General features: G+C 39.6%; 1 protein-coding gene across 1 annotated transcript in view; it reads right to left on the reverse strand.

The window, feature by feature from the left end:
- Positions 1–22,083, reverse strand: part of SHTN1 (shootin 1) — a 53,763-nt gene that overhangs the window by 26,069 nt on the left and 5,611 nt on the right. The window contains exons 2-8 of the mRNA XM_015633431.3: positions 20,723–20,775; positions 14,236–14,296; positions 10,051–10,145; positions 7,801–7,969; positions 5,700–5,797; positions 4,683–4,764; positions 2,892–2,986 (exon numbers count right to left, since the gene is read on the reverse strand). Coding sequence (XP_015488917.1) covers positions 2,892–2,986; positions 4,683–4,764; positions 5,700–5,797; positions 7,801–7,969; positions 10,051–10,145; positions 14,236–14,296; positions 20,723–20,775 — 653 coding nt within the window. The remainder of the gene's footprint in view (positions 1–2,891; positions 2,987–4,682; positions 4,765–5,699; positions 5,798–7,800; positions 7,970–10,050; positions 10,146–14,235; positions 14,297–20,722; positions 20,776–22,083) is intronic.

Consider the following 22,083-nt stretch of genomic DNA (forward strand, 5'->3'; position numbering starts at 1 on the left):
TCCTCACCATACCCACAGTGAGTGAGCTGGGGGTGCACAAGGAGCTGGAAGGGGACACAGCCAGGGCAGATGACCCAAACTGCCCACAGGGATAGTTCAGACCACATGGCATCATGCTCTGCATGTAAAGCTGGGGGAAGAAGAAAGAAGAGTAGACCATTCAGAGTGATGGTGTGTGTCTTCCCAAGTGGCTGTTGTACCTAATGGAGCCTGGCTTTCCTGGAGAAGGCTGAGCATCTGTCTGCCCAAGGGAAGCAGTGCATGAATTTCTTGTTTTGCCTTGCTTCTAAGTGCAGCTTTAGCTTTACTTAGGAAACTGTCACAATCCATGAGTTCTCTCATTTAACTCCCAATTTCCCCCGCCTCCTGTTGGGGGAAGGTGAGCGAGCGGCTGTATGGGGCTGAGCTGCCAAGCTGGGCTTAAACCCTGACATCACTTTACAAAATATTGTTGCAAGGCAACAAACATGTATGTTTAATAAACCACTTATGCAAGATTATTTTGTTAAACTCATGAGATTTTTATATCGCTAAGAGTTCCAACTTGCTTCTCCCAATGTATTCTGCTTTTGGCTTGCTCTGGCTGCATGTATTGTATTTTGTTCATCTTTGTGGGAGAGTGCTTTTCAGGGCTACCTCTATATTATTGCAATGGCCTTCAAGATACCCTCTGCCTTCTCTGTCTTCCTTTGTTTTCTTATAAACTGCTCCACAAACAGCTGAGAGATCTTAAAGTGTCTCTTAAAACCTGACACTAGAATTCTGGTTAAGCTTGCCAAGATTCCTGTGTTAACAACCCTGTTTTATTCAGATAGGTACAGATTTTTCCATGCCTCCGCCCCTTACACACTCTATTTATTTAGCTCTTTTATGCAGATTCCTGTACCTTTCACAATGGATTGTGACTCACTTCAAAACCTCTCTCCTCTTCCTTCCCCCTCTCCACACCACGGCTGACAATATTTACTCATTTTCTTTAGAACCTCTAAAAAGCATGAATTCTAATGTTTGAAGTTGGATCACTTTTGATTAATTAAATATATATTATGGTGGTGCCAGCAGCATGACTATAATTAAAGCTGTATTGCAGTTTTTTTTAAATTTTAATCAAAAGCTCTGATTTTCAAGTGATCCCCCACTCCTATATGTGCCTGCTCCCTCCCTCTCTTGCTCCATGTCTCTCCTCTCCCCCATCTGTGCTCGCTTCTGCACACACGCTCACCTGCCCATTTTCTCTCACACCTGCACTCCCAAGTGCTCCTGCTCTGTGGAGAATCCTCCTCACTTGCCAGAAGGGCAGGAGGCCAAGGGCATCCCTTTGAAAAGCAGCCCCCAGCAGCCACTCCCCTGGTCCCTCCCAGGGTAGCTGTAATGCCAAGACAGAAGCTGAAACCATGCTATGGAGAGAGGGAAAGAGCTGAGTCTGAACACATGGGCTAACCACATCATGAAGGCAAACTTAGAGTGCTTCAGCCCCTTGGACAGACAACGTGCCCATCAGCAAACAGGCACCTCCACAAGCAGCAGTTCTGCATTTTACTGACCTAAAATACACACTTGGCTGTTTGAGACATCACAAACACTAATACACAAAACACTAAGATGTGCCATTTTTCAGCTGTAGTGACAGCCACATTACTTGGAGCCTCCTTCCTTTCTCCAAGTGCTCCAAACAAATCAAGAACAAAGCACTAAACATGCAGTGCTGCCCTTTACTCAAAGCTCTTCCTTCTCCTGACACTGCACAGCTTACCACAACCAACTACCATGCCTTTTGCAAAATCCAGGCAAAAATCCAGCAGAAATTTTGAGGTTTAAAAGAAACATTTTACAGAGACAGAGTAAACAGGTGGCTAATGAAAGCAAGCAGAAAAATCCCTGAACATTCTTAGCATAATCCAAACATGGCTACTGTAAACACATCCTAGAAAACTTAGCTCTCCAAACACGATTCCTGTGAGAGGAGCTCACACAGCCTCACTTGAGCAGAAAGCTACTCTGCTGTGGATGTAGCTGTGAGCCAGAGCCTGTCTAATGTCTCAGGTCACTCAAGGGACACCATCAGCATCAAACCAGGCCAATGATAACAGGTTTTTAAAGTAATTTTAAATATTGGTTCCTCAAACATGAATCAGCAATGCCTTTGTTGTCACATGGTCATGTACTTCAGAAACTGTTCTAAAAATCTTTCTGAACAGCACACCACAGGAAGACAAGCAGGTAGAGAAAGGGAAGAATAATGCAGGCCTGAAGTTTATTGTTGTAGTGATTCCATTTTGGATAGAAGAACTCTATAGAATGAAAACCTTCAAGTAAACAGCTACTCTTGACAGTCTGCACTAACGGGGGCCCATATTCTGGAAGAGGTAACAACTAAATAATGACAAAACCCAAGAAATACTTGTTTGCAAATAATCAGCATTTCATTGGCATTGTAGGTAAGTTACCTGTTAGTCAATTACAAAAAGTACTTTCAATATAATCTTTCAAAACGTGTCCCTCAATTTATACTGTAGTTTTGCAACATGTTTTCTAGAAGTCCACACATTTTTCAGGAAAAAACAAAGTCCTTAAAATTATATCACTAGAAAGACAGCTAATCCCTCCAGGTTCCAACCACAACATCTTCCACACTGGGATGTTGTAGCAAACTAAGCCCATGATAAATTTAAAGCCTTGCCTTGAAAGGGGACCTTGGTAAGACTACATGAATAATTCCACAGTGCTTTATAAATGCTTGTTGAAACAGTAAATTCATTTTTATGGATGAAATACAGATGTTACCCAAGTAGTATCTGGGGCTGGACAAGAGCTGGGAATTGAAATCAAGTCATCTAAGCTGGTAAGGTTTTCCCACTTGCAGTACCTTAATTTTTTCCTTGACTACTCACCTCTTGAGCAAATGACTCTGCTTTCTTCCGCAGGTTCTTTTCCAGCTCAAAGTTTTCATGAAGCTCTTCATATTCCTCTACTGCCAGCACAGACACTATTCATAAGAATAAAACAAGATCAGAAGGAAAAGTGGAACAGATCAAAAGAAGAAGTACTGTTTGATTTACCCAGATAAGCTGCTATTCCCTAGTACCATGAATCCTTGACTGACAGCCTGACCTAGTTTTACATTTCCACATACAATCTTTGCAATATTTGTCCTAAACCTCACCATACATATGCACAATTAATAATCTTCTGAACAGAGTAATACTTCTCCTCTTCAGACTCAAAATCTCCAGTAATAGGCATCAAGTGCCACAGACCATATTTTGCCTCTCTTTGCCTCAGAAGAGCTTTGCTGAATCTATCAAAGATTATGTTATTCTTGAGGAATCTGTATTTGTTTACCTGCTTTGGAGATGAGCAGAACAGTATTTAAAGGTAGGTACAGTAAGTGGTAATTCAGACAGTGGGATATACATCCCAGCATACCTGACTCTCAAAGTGATGCTAACTTAACAAAGCAAATTAAAAAAAAAACAACAACCACACACATGGAAACTACCCAACAAACAACCCACATACTTAGAAAGACTTAATATAAATTCATTCATCAGCTCTGACTGAAATGCACTGAGTGCACAGCTCCAACACAGTGCCACATAAACAAAATATACAGGAGGTATTGAATTCTTTGGTAGCTCATTTCAAGCATACAAAAAAGTCTTGCTTTAATTTAACTCTTCCTTCCAATAAACAGGCAAATGGGAAACGAGGGGCTGTTCTTTCAATGCTTAGAAAAAAGAAAAAAAATTCAGAAAATTTTCATCTGCCATATTATCCCATCAAAAGTTTCAAGCTAATCTGTTTAATCAACTGTTCTGAAGTTTGGTGTTGTAAGAGCTTTCAAGTACTGCCTGTCATAGGTTTAAGAAATAAAGACACAAAGAAAGGGTAAGAGATGGGCACCTGGAGAAAGCTTCCAGGAGATGCCCTACTATATCTCAGCCAGACCCATCATCTTCCACTTCAGGAAAATGGGAATGAGGCTTTTTGCCAAACAATTTTTAGTTTCTTAAGGCTTAGTAAGCAACAAGAGGAAAGGGCAGAGTAATCCAAGGCAGTAAAATCTTTTCCCTCTCCTCTGAATTTCTTTGGGATCAACTATTATTCATGTAGAAGCATTCACCTTCATTAAGCAAAAGCTTTCCTTTTTGGAGACAGATCTCTTTTTAGACTTTCCCTGCCCTGGTTTTACCTCTCTTCTCTTTCCAGTAAAGGAAAATTTCTGATTTTCTTCCATAACTTGGAAATCTTATTTCTCACATTCTAGCACTCCTGCCTTTCTCATCATCCTCTGAATATAAAGCAGGTTGTATGCAAGACCTTGGACACTCAAAATTAGAAGCTGCATCCCAGCTAAAAGAAGACTGGTGTAATGATTTAGAAAATCAGGAGATTAAGGTTCAAACCCCACCTCTATAAAGGACTATGCCCCTGCCCTAGTTTGTCACTTGTGCCACACAGGTTTTCCTGTTCTCAGGTAACACCTGCTATTTACATTGTCACATTTTCCTGGTGTACAGAGAGTCTGGAACAGTCCATGAGTTGATGCAGTGCCTGCAGCACTAAGGTTGAGTGTCAGATCTGGACCACAGTCACTGATCTGTAACCTACTCCTTGTACTGCAACAGAAAAGCTCTGCAGCTTCTGCAAAGGGTGGTAGAGAACCTGCTGAGACTACACACCTCTGTTACATTTCTCCAACAGTTTTTGCTGCTTATTAACTTCAGTTGTCAAAACAGCCTTTTCTTCTTTCAACTTATTTACCTAGAAAAGTATAAAGAACACATCAAAACCAAGAGCATTTTAGTTAATGGCATAAGGCATACAGCACATACATAATGCAAGCAGTATTTTGCTGTCAGTAGCTCTGTTTCCTAGGCTTGGCTTGATGCTGGGGCTTCCAGTGGGATGGAAAGCATTTTTACTCCACCTTACAGATGCTATAACAGATGTCATAAAAGAGTTATGAACTAATCCTCCCACAGCATGTTTCAGTCACAGCTGCAAATATATGATCTTCAGAACCTTTAAGGATCAGATGCCACAGCACCTGGTTGGAAAGTTACTTGACTGTATTTTAATATAGTCAGACTCCTGTTTTGTTTGTTTTTTTCCCTGGGCTCTGTTTATTGTCCAAGTGCTGTCAGCTGTGTCTTTCTGAATGCAAGTGTTGCATAGACAGGAAGAGCCACTAAGTCCTGATCTGCATCAGTACATGGCTTACCCAGCTCTCAAGCAGGAATGAAACTCTGATGGCTTGAAAAGCCAATTTGCTGGTCTAATTATCATGACACAGCACTGCCAATGGCTGAACTCAAGGATACACTCAATGAAGTAGCACCAATGATTAAACTACATGTCCTACAAAAGTATTTCTTACTTATCTGTGGGTTTAAAGAAATTAAAAAAACCCTGCAGGCCGTGATGGATGAGGGGCTGTCAGGAAGGGGAGGTGACAGCTGTAATATGGGCGTTAGAACAGCTCAAACAGCTAAGGAAAAGTCATGTACCAGGGGGAGACTGGACTGTGACACAGAGGGAACCTTCCAGGGATGTGCCCTATGAGATCCATCCCTGGCAGGACTTGAGATTAGACAGTATTCAATTAACTTCACAACTGAGTGTTTTCAGCAAAATAAGCTACAGAAAGTACCGACTCCACGCTAACATGGTCTCGCCCTCCATGGTACAATACATACTTCTTCAATTATTTCTGCAAGTTTGCACCTCAGGTTTTCCAGTTCAATGGCCAAGGTCTTCTTTTCCTCATGAACAGATATGATTTGATCTCGCAGCTCTACAGTTTGAGGAAGGAAATGAAGAATATATTTTATTTGAAAAAAAAACAATAAAGGAAATGTCATAGCAATGCAAGTTGAGTATGAAACACCTGAACTACGTATCAAGCATCAGTTGTAATCAAGGAACATCCTCAATAATTTATGAGCTTTGCGTAAGTGTCAAGTAACAGATCTATAACTGGGCCACAGTTTCGGATTTACTCTATTGAGGTAAACTCCTTGTTCAGTCCTGCTGTCTTTATTTGCATTTTGAATGATTCATTTCCTGATATAACAGGGCCAATCCTGCCACCACAGAGGGTCCTCAGCCCTGCTCTTGACACTGTCACATCACAGAGACTCTGGGATAGAGCAGTGGAAAGCAATTTTTAAGAAGCATCCTTTAAAACAAATTAATGCACTTCAATTCCTTTTGGATCGTGAGTTTTTGTCACAAGGGAAATAAACAAAACAACAGGCAGTTAATACTTGGGAGGTTTTCACAGAAGAAATTGTCCTGAACAGCTGCCAATTTATACTCTTTGTAACATTATGTGAACAGAGTCAGAATATAACCTTTACTGATGGAAGAGCTAATGCTTGTAATTTTCCCCTCAGAATTTTTGCTCCTTAATTATTAAAATATGAAATAAATTAAATTCACAATGGAATAAAACATTTGATTATAATCACTTCTTAACAGGAGATCAGTTTGCATACATAATATATCAAGGTTTAGGTTAACATAAAATCACCACAAAAATCAAAATTTATTGATACATATTAGCTTTCAGTAAGTGCTCTCATTCCCCACCTGCTTCCCGTATTTCACAGCACTGCTGTTCATTGAATACCAGCCATGAGTTGAAAAAATTGTGGCTAATCAATTGCAGATGATGATGACATGCTGGATGTCATTCTGTTTGGTCTCACATCTTGAAAATGTCCATTCTACACCAGCATCCCCCCTCTCAGTTCTGCAACCTCAGATTTACTGTCCTCTAAATTAAAAACATACACTTTCTAAAGTAAATAAAAGACCTGCTTTCACAGAAGATTCTTGATACACATTGTCCATTTTACAGATTTGTGCTCTCCAGAGAAATTAATGGAGAAAAGGTCTCACAGAAATTTATGGGACTTGGATTAATTCTAGTTTTACAATACATGTATCACCCTCACTATGAAGAGAAGAAAGCATATCCACATACCACAGAGTACTTAAACATCATTTGTTGCTCCAAGTCAGAGTAAAAAAAAAAAAAAAAAGAGTGAAAGCCTTCTTTGTAAGAAGTTAAACACTTAATCTCTCTTTCCACAAAATCCAGAATGTGGGCATTCCCCTTTTTTGGATACTATGACACAACAACACAAAAAAATCATGATGATTTCACCACTGGGATGAGAAGTAAGGCTGATTTTGGACAAGGGAAATATTAATTGCCTTTCAAAAAAGACCCAGAAATTTCTGCCAAAAAAAAAAAAAAAAAAAGGAAAAAAAAAGCCCAGGTCTCTCTTATCAATCTATTTCCATGTTCTTCAGCTTTGCTGTTTTACCCAGTACAACAGTCCCTCTCTAGGCTGTTTGCTTGGTAACTCTGGAACATGAATGCAGTTTGTGCATACAAAGGTACATAACAGAAACAGAGAGTTTTGTCTGACAAGCTCTGAAATAATGACACTGCAGTTGAAGGTGACCTTGTCCTTCTGCTCAACTTTTATTTTGTAAGTGGTTTTAGGAAATGTTTCCTTTACTGATTCAGTAACATTGAACTCTCTTAGCTGGGTAGATCTCATTTTCCTATTGCATTTAATTTCCTCTGCATGCTGTATATCCTCCACCATTTATGTTACACACTACCAGCCCACCATATTTTCACTCATTCCTGGAAATCCTTTGATTCTGGCCACTCCCAGAAGCTGACTTGGAACCAGATCAATCTCTGCTCCAAACCAACATTGCTGTTCTTCAGACAACTTCTGCCTTGCATGGTGGTGTAGGATCAGCAACAATGCTCACCTTTTATTTGCTGCTGACAGTGCACAGAACTGCATGATCCAGAGGTAGCTTCTGTGTCCGTGGAAGATTCATCCTCATCAATGTTAATCTCTTCAGTGATAATTTCTGGCCCCAGCTTGGCCATACAAAGCATACTAATTCTTTTCAAGGTTTTATTTTCTTTGTTCAGCTGAAAGGTGAGAAGCACAAACAGTAAGAAGCCAGTTAGTTCTGTCTTTAAGATACTGGGCAAGGGAAAAAAAGTCAACTGTTTTTTATCCTTTATCATTAAAAGGTCTATCAAACAAAGAAGACAAAAGTAACATTAGATTAAGTTCCATTCAACACTAGAATGGTCTGAAGATGGGGTGCTTGTCCACTTTTTCCTCTGAAAGGCTTGAATTCAACATGATGCTTTATCCATGACCTTTTTTCCTCTTTAGTACTTCTGTTTAATAAATACTGTGTAGGTTTAAATCAATCAAATCAACTATCAAGCTAACTTAATGCTATACATGCTTTGTGATAGCTGTTTCAGCTCCCCACCTTTACACATGCACAAGGGATCCCAACTGAATGACCTGAAGAAGAGTTTGTGCCCCTGAAAGCTCATGTGGTTTTCCAAGATGGATCAATTGGTTAAATAAAAATTCTTACCTTCTCCTATACCCTATTTTGCTTAGAAACTATAAATACTACCACTACTACATTCCTAATCACAACAGAACTATCTCAAAATTCTTTTATTACTGTAGAGTCAACATGCACAAGATGAGAGACATCTCATGAACCAAATCTTTATGGGTCAGAAACCGCTTTGGGCTGGATGCTTAAACACGTGACTGGTTGGTGGATGGTACAGAAGAGATTCTAGAAGGCATCTCTGTCTTGATCAGGAAAAACTGAACAGGAGTCACTGCAAATGTTTAATTCTCATCATTTCTTTCACTGTCCTGCATCCAGACACCCCACAGCAGCAGTTCTCTGCAGGTGCAGCACAGCCCCAGGGCTGTTCTGCTAAATGTCAGGGTGACTGCCCACCCACAAGCCAAGCATTCCTTGTGCTCAGGTTTAAGAATGAGACTCAATTTTCTACTAATGACACACCACATGCCCAAGTCAACACAGATGTCAGAAGCCAAATATCAAAGAAAACACACACTGTACAGTTCATCTGACCCTGAATTTCTAACTAAGCAATCTTTGATCCCCCTTATCCTCAGCCCTTCAACTAGGGGAGATTTAGCCAAGAATTCCTTGTCTTGTTCCCGAAGAATGAAAGTGAGCAAGTGGGGAGAGTGGTGTGAGGACCCCTACATGGTGCAGTGAGCTCACAGCCAAACAGCCCTGGGGAGCAAAGCGAGTCTTTGAACTGCCCTTGTATGCGCATTACAGGCAAAGTGCAGGGAAGACAAGTCGCATAAATGTGTTCATTTTCTTACTTATATGCTGATTGTCTATCTTATGAATTCTAATATAGTGTCATTATGCAAACAATTAAGTAAATACCTCCAGAAAGTACATTGCTAATGCATCTAAATTAAAGTGATTTCTTGCGGGTGTGATTTTTACCATGTCTAAGGATGTACTTTGGGCAGAGAATGGGGAGGGAGGGGAAAAAAAAAAAAGAAAAAAAAAAAAAGGCAGTCAGCATTGCTAATGAAATTTGGTTCAAAATTGCTGTAATCCATTTTCTGATGAAGTGGCTCAGATGCATTTTACACAACCAAAAATATATAAGAGAGATAAAAACATTCTTTAATAATAATGCACTTCTGATGAGATGGAATATAGAAAATTACACACTTGCTAAATTCATCAGACTAGACGCAATCAACAGAGCAGTGGAGGTCACCTTTCCCCTGCCCTTGCTTTGCTTTCATAAACAATCACCTGAAATGTAATGCAGTGGTTGACTTTTTCCATTTGATTTAGACACTGAAATGCTCATTATTGTTTTCACACAGAGGAGTTCTGAAACTTATTTTCCATTTAACCTAAATGCATATGAAAACTAGAGATCAGGATGGTAGTCCATGAAAATAGAAACTACATTAAAATGGGTATTTATTTTCTTCAAAGGTAGGAATGGTATTTTGCATCTCGCATCTGGCTATTAGTGTTTTGCCACTTCCAAATTACTTCACAGCTCCACAAGATTATACAGGAACATATATGGGTCATGCATACAATCTCAAGTTTGAAATAAATAAACAGATAAACAGGTGAATAAATAGATCAGAAAAACAGCATCACCATAATTCCTCTCACCTTAGAAGCCAAAGCCTCAGCACTTTCACGGCATGTCTTCTCAATTTCAAGATGGTTCTGAATACAGTTCACTTCCTCAATAACCATGTGAGAAACTAAAGGAAGAGTTCAAAAATTAGTCAGTATTTTCCTGAGATTGACACATGCCTCCCATGATCAGAAATAGCATCTCTTCTTCTGCTAACTTTCATTGTAAGCATTTCAAACACAGGGAAGGACACAGATAATCTCCATAGACAGGAATTGTTCTGAGCACTGAATATTTGGGTTGTTCCTTTAAGCAATTCTCTCAAACCATGCTTGCAGCATTAGAAGGGCAACTGTAGAACTGAGTATAAACTTAGGAAGTAGAAGATCAGCAGCAGCCTCCTTGACCATCCTCATTCATTATCTTTATTTCACTAACACTTGAGGAATCAGAATGACACCTTTAGGATAATCCCTTAAGACTGCCATCATGACATCTTCAGAAGTCTGGAACCCCTGTATTTTCAAACAGCAAGATAAACTGGGATGTATTACAAAGCTTCTTTTCACTTTCTGGGCTGTTTCTTATTCAAAACCTCTCTGTGCTTGAGCAGGCCCTAAAATGAGCACCAGAGTCTCACCTACCTTCATTGTTCACAACACAGATTCCAAAACACTCACAAAACGTTCCCTGAGACCAGGGCCAAGACTGGGCTGACTGCAGCTGGAATGCACGGTCGTACATGTGATGTCACAGCTGGAGGAACAGGACACACATCTGTCCTCTGCACTTAGAGAACCCCTGTTACAATTGTGGATACACACCACTCTATCAAAAACAGGCAAAAGAGCAAGCAAAAAGTTCTGGGGAAAATCTTGTTTTGTAACATAGGCAACCAACGTGAATCGGGAAGAATTTAAAAGTACAGATACATTTTGGCTTGTAATTCCACTCAACTTCCAGCAGTATCTATGTACTTTAGTAGTGTTCAAAGTCTAAGGGACAGGTTTAAGGTTGCACAGTGGAGCAAAGCAGAGAACCCAAGAATAGTTTTCCATTTCTCAGGCTCATCAATGCAATTTCTCCTTGGCTCCTGTCACCCTCATCCAATCCTAAACAGCAGCCTGGACCCTAATTCTGCAAGTGACTGCATGGCACAAATTCCTCCTCAGCCCAGTGTCAGGATTTCAATGCACAGAAAGGAACTACTTGCAGCTGAACAACACTTTGGGGCAGGAACAAGGCTGGAAAATGCAGAGTATTTTTTTCCAGTATTTGTCTTCCTTTCCATCAAGGTAAGCTTTAAAACCTAGGGATTTTATACCACTGGGTAGAGTGGTATCAAATTTCCCTCTTCCAAGAGTTTTGACCAAAGACTGAAGAGAGAGATTTAAGCTCCCTTTGATATACAGAGGTCATTTTATAGTCTACAAAACAGGACTTCATGATAAAAAAAAAGAAGGCCATTAACAAATGTTATTTATGCAGCTTTATACTCAATATCAACTGAATTTTTCATTATTAAAGTCTTGTTGTAGAGGAAACCAGCAACACATTGGTTTGCTGAGGAGCTGCAGGAAACATACAAAATCTACAAAAACAGAAAAGGCACGGCAGTGAATTGGTAAATCTTGGCCTAGAAACTATATCCACATGAAGTCTTCCACCAGCAGAGCATCCAGACCTCTTTCTTTGATTGTCTTTTTATTTCCATTTCTCCTGACTATGGAGAAATTACCTGCTCCAAATGTGCCGTACCAGCTGCTACATTCATTTAATTTGAAAGGAAAAGTTTCAGGTAGTACATCTTCCTATCTCTTCTGGTTTTATTCTACTGAGCCCTAGAAGCTTTGAGCAGTGATGGATGGAATGTTTTGGGCTGGATGAGGGAGCAGTGGAGATGCAGAGCTGCTCTCATTTTGCAGACAGGAATCTAAGGGCCTCAAGCAAGGCTAAAGTTAGGAAACAAGGATCGGGCTCTCATGGCAGAACTAGGGATTACTCTTGGTTCATTTAAACTTAATTAACCTGCAATTATGATTAACTCAGGGGAAAAAAGTCTTTCCAAATTAAATACAAAAAATATATTATTTCCTAAGTCTGCCTAAAGTTCTTATTATGTTAATATTAATATTCATAAAGAAGCACTAAGTGGCCTGAAACGTCTCTAACCTTGACAGTTTTTTTCAGGGGTAATAATAATCCGCAGCAAATGCAGGCCAACCAAAAACCACTTAACTAATTAGTAGTTGCAGTCACCGAGAAAACATGAATCAACACTGTTATTACAAGTGGCACATTTGAGTGGCATCTAATTATGACTTGATGAGCACGATACTTGCATTATCAACATTACTACTGCATCCCATCAGGGACTAAAAGCCGCTGATGGCATTGACTGCGAGAAACTCCCCCTCAATGGTACTGCAGCACCCAACAATCTCCTTGGCAGGGGCACCCTCACTAAATGACATGTTAAGCATAATTACTGGTAGACATTGTAAATAAACAGGATTGGAAGTGAAAATTGTACCAAGTGCATAAGACACAATCTGACACATTGGAAGTGGCAGCCTTAATTGAGAGTTTCTTTGACTGCTCAAGATCATTTCAACTGCATTTCTCGGAGGACAGTGATTATAACTGTGGAGACAGACGGCATAATGGTATCAGCACTGCTGACAGAGCAGTGAATTAAATTGTATCTGCTGTTGTGTGAAAGCCTTGATGAGAGGTACAGATCCTTAGTGGTCTTATCATTATAACACAATGGTCATGTTGTCATCAACCTTGCTGGCTCCAATTGAAAAGAAATGATTGTGTGTTGAAGCTTTCCCCCCCACCACCACCTTCTATCTCTTGTGCTCAATAGAACCAATTTTCAGAGAGCTATGAAATCACGCAATAGGGCCTAAAATGCAGCTGCTTGGCATACAAACGGGGCCCCATTAAACTGGAATCACACACAATATGTGTTTATGCCAGGAGAACAAATAGAAGCTGAGTACAGGCCAAGTTTATTCACAGACACAAAGCCAATGTAGCTCTTCATCAATATAATTGCCTTTTATATTGTCGTTTAAATAATGGGCTCTATTATTGCTTTAAAATCCTAATATTCCTGGCATTTTATCACTATGTTTACAAGGTATGTCCTTTAAAAATGTGAAAGGAAGATAAAAGAAACCTATAAAATCTTACAACATCAAATACTACCTCAAATTTTAAGTCTTAACTACTTGACATTTTCTGCCACACTCCAGTATTCCTCATATCATAACAAAAACAAAACAGGCAGCCATTTTTCTAGAGGAATTATACTTCTTAGAGAACATTCTTCCCTCACAGAACAGTTACCTAAGATCATTCAAGGCAGTAGACAACTCCTGTTGATTTCAGATTATCTTCCATAATTGTATCACACAAACTATTATAAAACAGAAGTGAGCAAATTCCTCTATTAACACAGTCACACAAAAGTACAGACCATGTGATTTCCTTCTCCTGCATTAACTTCATCCACATTTCTGATGCTTCATCGTGCAGTTCACTGTACTGGCACAAACCAGACATAACAGACCACAATCCCATTGTAATTGTCTCTTCTAAGGAGCTATTCCACTAGGATACTTCCACTCCCATTAGATGTGCTTTGTTGCTTCCAGACACCATACGGTTTCAATAGAACCATTACCATAAAAGTGTAAAACTGAATATTGATGTTCTCACAGCCCAGACGAGATAGAACTTGCTCTATAAATTACCAATGAGAACAGTTCATCCTAAAAATCATTCCAGGTGTGTCTATGCTTATAATACTATTAATCTTTCATGGAAAAAAAAATTGCCATTTTTATTATTATTATTATTAGGAATCTAAGAAACAGCATTAAATCCCACTCACTTCAAGCATGCATCATTCCAAAAGTCACCTGCAGAACCCAGGTGAGAAAGAGCCACATTTGCACCACTTTATTTTCACCTCTTAGCACCTTGAGTACAGCATTCTCTACCTGTGCCAGAGAATACAAATGCTGTGACAGTATTTATTCTGACTGTGGGCAAAGTCTCACTGCATTTAGCTCCTTAAACTCAGCTTTCAAGGAGAAACAGCAAGTGGACCTGATTCTCAGCATTTTTAACACTGCTGTAGAGTGTGCAGAACTATGTTCATAATTGTCTACATCAAGAAAACCCCACTGACATTATCAGCTTACTTTTCTGAAACTCCTCCAGCTTTTTGACAGCCTCATCTCGTTCTTGCTTGATTTTGTCACACTGTAGGAGAAGAGAAAATTGAAATGAAACACTGATCCCAGTTATTTAATTAGCAGTCACAACATGCAAAATCAACCAAGATCAATTGCAGCACAATGATGTACAGAAGCCTATCAAAGCATTTCTTTTTCCTTTCAGCCATGTCAGATCGATGGAAATTATGCATAAAAAATTCATTACTCAGAATATTTCCTAGCCAAACTGGCACGCTGTACTTGATTTAGGTTCTGATTCAGAGCTACTCTGGAAATATTTTAAAAAGACACATCATCCAAAACTGATATAAACAGTTATCCATGTTACACCAACAGTCAAACCAGTACTTTGCATGCAAAAAATAGGCTTTAAGTCTAGTTTCTTTAACAGAAATGGACTCAGAAAAGAGCCCTACATTTCTATACCCACCATGTGCAAGGAAAACCTCAAAGTCAATCATCAGGGACATGCTGTTTAATTTCATTACATCATGAGCAAAGTTTCAGCTTTGTAGAGAGAAAGGCATTCCTTTTCATGCTTTAAGGAGTTCCCATCACCCCAGTTTTATTAATTTTGTGGTTATTGCTAACACTACACAGGCCCACAATCACTGATCTTATGATGGAACGGTTTCTTCAAAAAGAAAGAATAAAACATATGTTAAATAGAGTTCTCTAAGAAAACCCATTCTTTAAGTCAATGAAAGAACTCAAAGAAATGAGTAAAATTCACAAGAGACACAGTCAGTGATTAACCACAGTGTGAAAAACACATGACCAAGGGGGAAGTATGACAGGCACACAAGGTGCCTTACACACACATCCTTCCTCACATGCGGCTGAACATGTTCACAGCAATAAATCAACCCAAGACCATGAGTTAACTTCTGGAAGAGATCTGTGTGACTGAGCTCCTTACAGTGCAATTCTAATTACAAGGATGCTGGCCACTGGAACAGAACTGGGTTAAAAAAAAAAAACAATCCTGAAATGATTTTGCTCGATTTTCAGTTTTTCCACATGAGGAGCCACTTTGAGTTAGCTGGGAAAGAAGCCTGCTGTTAAGCAACAAGAAGGGAGAGTCTGATTCAAAGGCAGCCAAATTCAAGAGAATTCTTCTATCAGCTACAGAGGATCTTGGATGAGACCCAAAGAAGGATCTGCTCTTGGGCAAGATGAGGATGCCACTGCTGCTGGCTCAGGGGCAGCTGATGGCTATCCATGGGAGCAAAAGGAGCTGCACTCAACAAGCAAGCTCTATTCTCATGGAGCTGGGGTGATGAGTCTTCAAGGGACAGGGGCTGAGGAGGGGGACAGGTCAGTCACCAGCTGCTGTAAGGACTGTTAAACAAGGCAGAGTTGCAGAAGGAGCAAAGCCATGCTGAGCAAGTAGCGCCAGATGAGGACTCACCGTTTCCTGGGGCCCTGTTAACAAAGAACCTGTCAAGAGAATCTTGCAGAGGAAAGGTGGGGAAGGGAAATCTGTGCATGAATCTTGCTGCTCCTCTGCCTTCCCTGTTTCCTCAGTGAAAGTTTGCATTACCTTCGTGGCAGAAGTGCAGCCTAAGAGCAGGAGGTAGTGAAAGACGCAGAAAGCGTTTCTGGCTGTTCTGCAGAGCACAGCTCTGCTGCAAAAGGGGAATTGGTGAGAGCTGCTTCCTCCTCAGACCTCCCAAGAAAGACACTGGAGCCACACTGACATACTTCACCCACGGACTTTGCTGCACACTGAAAGCTTTCAGCCCACTGCACATTAAGTGAGCAAATGCCTTTAGTGTTCAGTTTAAAAACCAGGAACATTAGCATTTTAAGGATCTCATCTGATGCCTGTGAAAGTCAACAACCTCCCTACTGATGGAAACCTTGATGTAGAGGACACAGCACACTCCCTTATCCCAACAGCAGGAAAAACTCCTTTTAAAATCCTCCAGGCAGCACGCTGTAAGGCAAAGCAGCTTTCCCTGTGCAGTGAAAAGGAGAAGTTAAATGACCTATTCCACTTCACCTCGAGTGCTATTTGCAGAGAGAGCTCCATTTGGACCACGGCAAGCTGACTATTCTCCTCCTAACTGCGACATTTCTCTGCACAATCAGGGTCTCTAGGCTTGGGTCTCTGCAGAGCAATTCCTGTTCCCAGTTGCAGTTTTCTCAATACCTTCCTTTTGCTGCTACTGTGCTTCAGAATGAAAGAGGAGGAAGAAAAGGAGAGCGGGAGATTGCTGCCCTTGCTGAAATGATCAATGGAAAGCACTTTGCCTTCTGTCTTGCAATCAGAGCCATGCAAGCAGAGCTGTTACAGGTCCTTCCAAAAAAATACCCTAGTTAATCTTCTAAAAATTAGAAAAAATTGAGATTTTAACTACTTAAACAGTTTCAAATTTGAAATTACACAAAGATAAAAAGCCTATAAACTATGTTTCATAATAAAAAATACTGTCACGCTTCAAAATAAATTGATCTTACCTTTAAAACTGGAAAGTTAAAAAATCAAAATTTAGACATGAGCTGCTCATAAAATGCTCCACAGAAGTCTTAGAAGTTCGTAACTATCTCACTTATCAAAAAAGCAATTTGAGGCATACACAACAGAATAATTAATGGGCAAAAGTATCACTATTCCTGAAGATTAAAAGGCAAATAGCATAACATTTCTATAAAATTTACTGTTCACCTTCCACATTCAGGCACATGCAACTCCTGAGGAGAAACAGTTTTCATGTATTTACTAAGCTTCCCCTTTTCAGTGTTAAGAGATAGCTCCAAACTAAACAGTACCCTTGAATAAAAATTAAAATGTTTGTAGCTCCTTGATTGCCAGTCATTTTCTGTTTTTAACTTAAGAGTTCCAGTTTCTCTGCAAAGTAAAATAAGCATTTATTCTGTTTTATTTAATGTATCTAGTATTAGTAATCTAATATTTATACCACAATTATCTCACTTATAAAAACCCCAGCAATATAAAAAGACAATACTGCAGTCCTGAACTGGCTACAGGAGTCAGTGATAATATCCTAGCAGTAAAAATACATTGCATCTGTATTTTTAGGAATTAAAAGTCCAGTTGCAAAAATTAATTTTGTGAATAATTCCATATATTCTTCATCTTTGCAGGCGCTAGTTCAGAAGATTTGTTGATTCCACTTCTTTCAGATTTTAGCCTTCTAGGTACCCAATACACAAGACAATACTTTAATTTCTAGTTTCTTGTCTATTCTCTACTAACAGGCTTCTTTTTTGCCAACTATTTTGCACATAAGCTCCTACAGACTTCTGTAAAAGGCCTTCAAAGGGCAAAAACAACAGGGAGATTGTTCAGTCCAGATATTAAGATGCAAGAAGTTCACGTAGTAGTCATATAGTCAATTAAACCATTGCTAAGCAACACAAGACACAATTCTTTCCCATTTACACAGGCTGTGAAATGTATGCAGATTTAATGCTTGCTCTAAAATTATGAGTTTGGTGCAGTGCTCAAAAGTATCCAATGACATCTGCAATAGTCAGAGAAACAATGAGCAGGTCATCAAGGCAGAACCCCTTCCCCATTCCCACTTGGTGACAAAACATAGAATCCACTCCATCCATGTGCTTTAACAGAGCAAACACCATGAATGATGTATCAGAGATACACTATTACACCTACTGTTTGGGATAGCTGTCTTGGTTTTTTTTCCCCTACTGGCAGCATGACAAAACACTGTCAAAACCAGCGTTCAGAGTCATTTCTGTCTGATTAGCAAGTAGTCAAATATTTATTCATGATCTGACTCTTGAATATGTCAGAACTGCATATTAAGTTACCCACATTTGTGTGCAGCTGAACAGTTATCTGTTTTTGGGGGGTTGATATGAATGTTTTGTTGGCTACATCAATAAAAAAAGGTGACCTAAGAGATGTAATCTGCCAAAATAATTTTGGCTCCATTGTTTCTAAAAGTATTTAAAAACATGAACAAAAAATGTCTGAGGAAATGTTGTTAGAAGCTCCACCAGTGGTCTCCAAATTGGCAGCTTGGCAAGGCAATGAGGAAGACACACTGTAGATCAAAGATCTCATATTTTGCTGTTGAATTTTCATGGTTATTAGCATCCCTTTAAAGCAGCAGTGCTTTGAACAAAGTAACCCACGTAAAAGTCAATTTACTTCCTAATTTTAAGAAAAAATATGGAACAAAGAGCATAGATTTTCAAAAATTTAAATTATATCTTAAGTCAGCTGCCCATTATCCACTAAGTTCCACGTGTCTAATGGAAATTAGGACAATTTCTGCATGCAAACCTCATCTTTCAGAGCCATACAAGTACAGTAGTGACTTAGAAAAGTTTTCCATCAAGTGTACCAAAAGCACATACACACAAGACTGCTATTTAATTCTTCTGTGGCACCTTCCACACGCAGTCTGCAAGACACCTGCTAAAAAAATCAACTTCTCATTCTCCTGTTGATGTAATTACGTGACCACAGTTGATACAGAGGCCATCTGCTGACATTCACAGTGACAGACAATGGCAGAAACTGGAACAGAAATCACCCACAACTTCCCAGAGCCACAGGCAGATAAAGCTTGTGCTACACTTTTCCAGTAGCAGGTTTGATCCTGCAAAGCACAAACTAAGATACAAAGCAAGAGATGGTATGGACCTTTCGGATTACTCTGCCCTGCCACAACACAAGAATAGTTTCTTCCAGTATTGGCACTGGAAAAAAATATAACCATGAACTCTGATTTTTTTTTAAATTTTTTTGTGGAAGAAATGCACTTAAAGCCTCACACTTAACCACTTGAGTCCAAGCGCTTGAACAATGAACCATGAACTGCTTACAACAAGCACATCAATTTGCAGGATGGAGTTTATGAAGGGAGAAAACTTGCATAATGGCTGAAAATCCTGCTCTGAGCACGTGGCCAACTGATTTGCTCAGCTGGGAACACAATCCTCACGCACTCAGGCTTGGAGGACTTTTGGGTGTTACGCAATTATTCTGAAAAAGTTCAAAGCAGCCTCCAGATGAAACACACAGGAGTAGCTAGAGATATGCAGCTGTAGGAAAGAAGTCTTGTGAGAGGAGCAAGGAGGCAAGAAGAGAAGAATGGAAGAAACAAGCTCAGAACATCTCATTCCATCTCAATTTCAGAAATAAAATTTTTCATTTAAATTCCCTTTGAAGAAAAAAAAATTTAATAAAAATGTAGCTCAGGGAAGTCTCCCCATTCCTCCCTTCCAAGCTAAACAAAGCTTTGCTGAAGAAACACCAAAGCTGATATGACTAGGGTTCAGGGCAAAGCTGGGAGCCTGTTTTTCATGGGATTTACTCATGCCCTGGCAGGGCACCCTCCATGTGTGACAGAAGCCAACAACCAGCACAGCACAAACTAAAGGAAGAGAGCAGTGCAGGGCAGGATGCTGAAATCATTCCCTGCAATCACAGGCTGCAAATGGTTTGGAGACTGCAAGAGAAACCTGCCCAGGTGTCAAATATGCTCCTACACACCCCTCCCTTTCTGCTGTCAGAGACAGCATTCTGGGCCGGATGGAATCTTGGTGTAACCCAGTTTTATTCTCATTTTCTTCTGAGCATTTCTTCTAAACAGCAAAGACAGAGGACAGATTTCCTGGGATATCCAAGACATTGGTGAAGGACAGCAGAACAGGAATGCAACAACAACCAAAGTGAAAAGAACAAGGAGGTTGAAGGATAGGAGGGAATGAAGCACAATATGCTGACCTCAGTAGAAATACACATAATCTTTGCTGAATCAAAAGTGAACATAAGTTTCAAATTTTCTTTAACAACAAGAAAAGAGTTAAGGACAAAATCTTCCCAATACAGCCTTGAATTGAAACATTTGTATCTAAAAATAACCCTTCCAAAAAGATTTCAGAAGAAGCTGAATTAAACCTACACATCTTGGCAGCTAACAGGAATTTGAAAAACTAACAGCTTTCTCACATCTTCAGCTCACACTGGAGAAAGGAGAATGTTGGTTACAATACAGTGTAGCACCGACTCCCCTGCATTCCTCCCTACCTTCAGAAACCATATTCCTTACACTCTGAACGTTCAGAAGCTGAGGGAAGTTGTTCTCTTTTACTCATATCAGTAATTAAGTCCCCTGTGCAAATGAAGGCATAATAAAACAAGACTTAAATCAAAGAGAAACAATTTCATCTGAACATGTGACTTGGTTTATGCTCCCACAGTAATCACAGGCAAACTTGGTGGAGCAGCAATCACTTAAAATATATTTACAGGAACTCTTCTGGAGTGGGACAGACAGAACAGTTGTGAGAGCTGCATTCATTGCTCCTTAAAACATATAGGTATAAGTAATATTTAGTATTAGCATGTAACAGTGAACTCAAAAAAGCAGTCAACAATCTGCCACAGTCCACAAGGTATCTAGTATTTAGCATTTCAATATTAAATGAATTATTGATATATACAAACCTCTTCTTTTTTTTTCTTATTTTCTGCTCTAAGCTCTTCATATTCGCCAATAGCTACACAAGAAAAAAAAAAAGAAAAAAGTTAATATAGCAGTACCTCTTTGCAAATTAGCTCTCCATTTGATTAAACTGAAAACACTTCTGCTTGTCTACACAGACTTCTTAAATAACATGGGTCATAAACTTCATTAACAGCCTATTAATATCCTATGAACTGGATAGCCTTCTAGAATTGAAGCAATTAGGAAGTGTCTGAAAAAGATGGTAGCTCCCAAAACAATCAATTTTTGGTCAATGTAGAGTTAAACAATCTTATTGACTGAGTTCAAAAATTACAAGGTGAATATACTGGTTTGCAGTGACCATTTTAAACCCACCCTGGCTCAGGTTACAGATCAATCCTAGAAAGAATGGTTGCTGCAATATATGGGTACCTGCAGAGTAGCTGATCCGTGTACCAGTAAAACCAGGATCTCCTGTCCATCCCTTTACTTTGTCCCCACTTCTCCTTATGAACCCGAAATTCCTACCCATCACCCATGCCTAAAAAGCAAGAAAAAAAACCAACCAAAAAGCCAACAGATTAACAACCAAGAGACCACACTGATGCACCAATTTTTTTCCTACCCAGGAGCTCAAAGGCTGTCTACACCTCTTGGTCATTGCTCCACTGCCAAGCTATTCCCTGCTCCCTTCAGGAAAATAAGGCAAGAGACTTCTACCATCCAGATGCAAGAAAGGGAATAAAAACTGTACCAACAGACACAATTCGAGTTTCTTCATACTTGAAAATTGCTTGTGTTTGCTCGCCTTTAAAGCAAAGTCATTCTTGCCATTGGATACTTTACAAATGACTGAAAAATGTAAACAGAGATTTGCCCCACCCTCGGCAGCTCTCTTCACACACTCCATGAACAGAGAACTCTGAATCATTAGCCCTGAAGGAGAAAATATCAGAATATTCTGGGCTAGAGCTCTCAACCCACCCAAAACATTTTCTCAGCCAACCCTGCTCTTTCTTAAAAGAGTAAAACCCCAAAACAGCCAACATGAGTGAACACAGCATGTTCCTTCACAACAGCGACCTGGCTTATCCACCAGCTACTCACTCCACAGCTCAGCTGGCCAGAAGGGACTGTCCTGGAAACATATCAAGGCCTTTTATCAGTATTAAATTAAGTAGGTAACTTTGTATGCAGAAGCTCCTTTAATTATAACTTAGTCTTTTGACTTTCAGTTGTGAACCTGTGTCTCCTGAGCCTGAATTTGCTAACAAAATGTAAGTATTATCTAAATTAGATGTTTTATATATTAGGTACTTACCATGTCTAAAAAGCACTTATTACTAAAACAAGGCCATAA

The sequence above is a fragment of the Parus major genome, chromosome 6, assembly GCF_001522545.3.
Source record: "Parus major isolate Abel chromosome 6, Parus_major1.1, whole genome shotgun sequence".
NCBI classification, from domain to species: Eukaryota; Metazoa; Chordata; class Aves; order Passeriformes; family Paridae; genus Parus; species Parus major.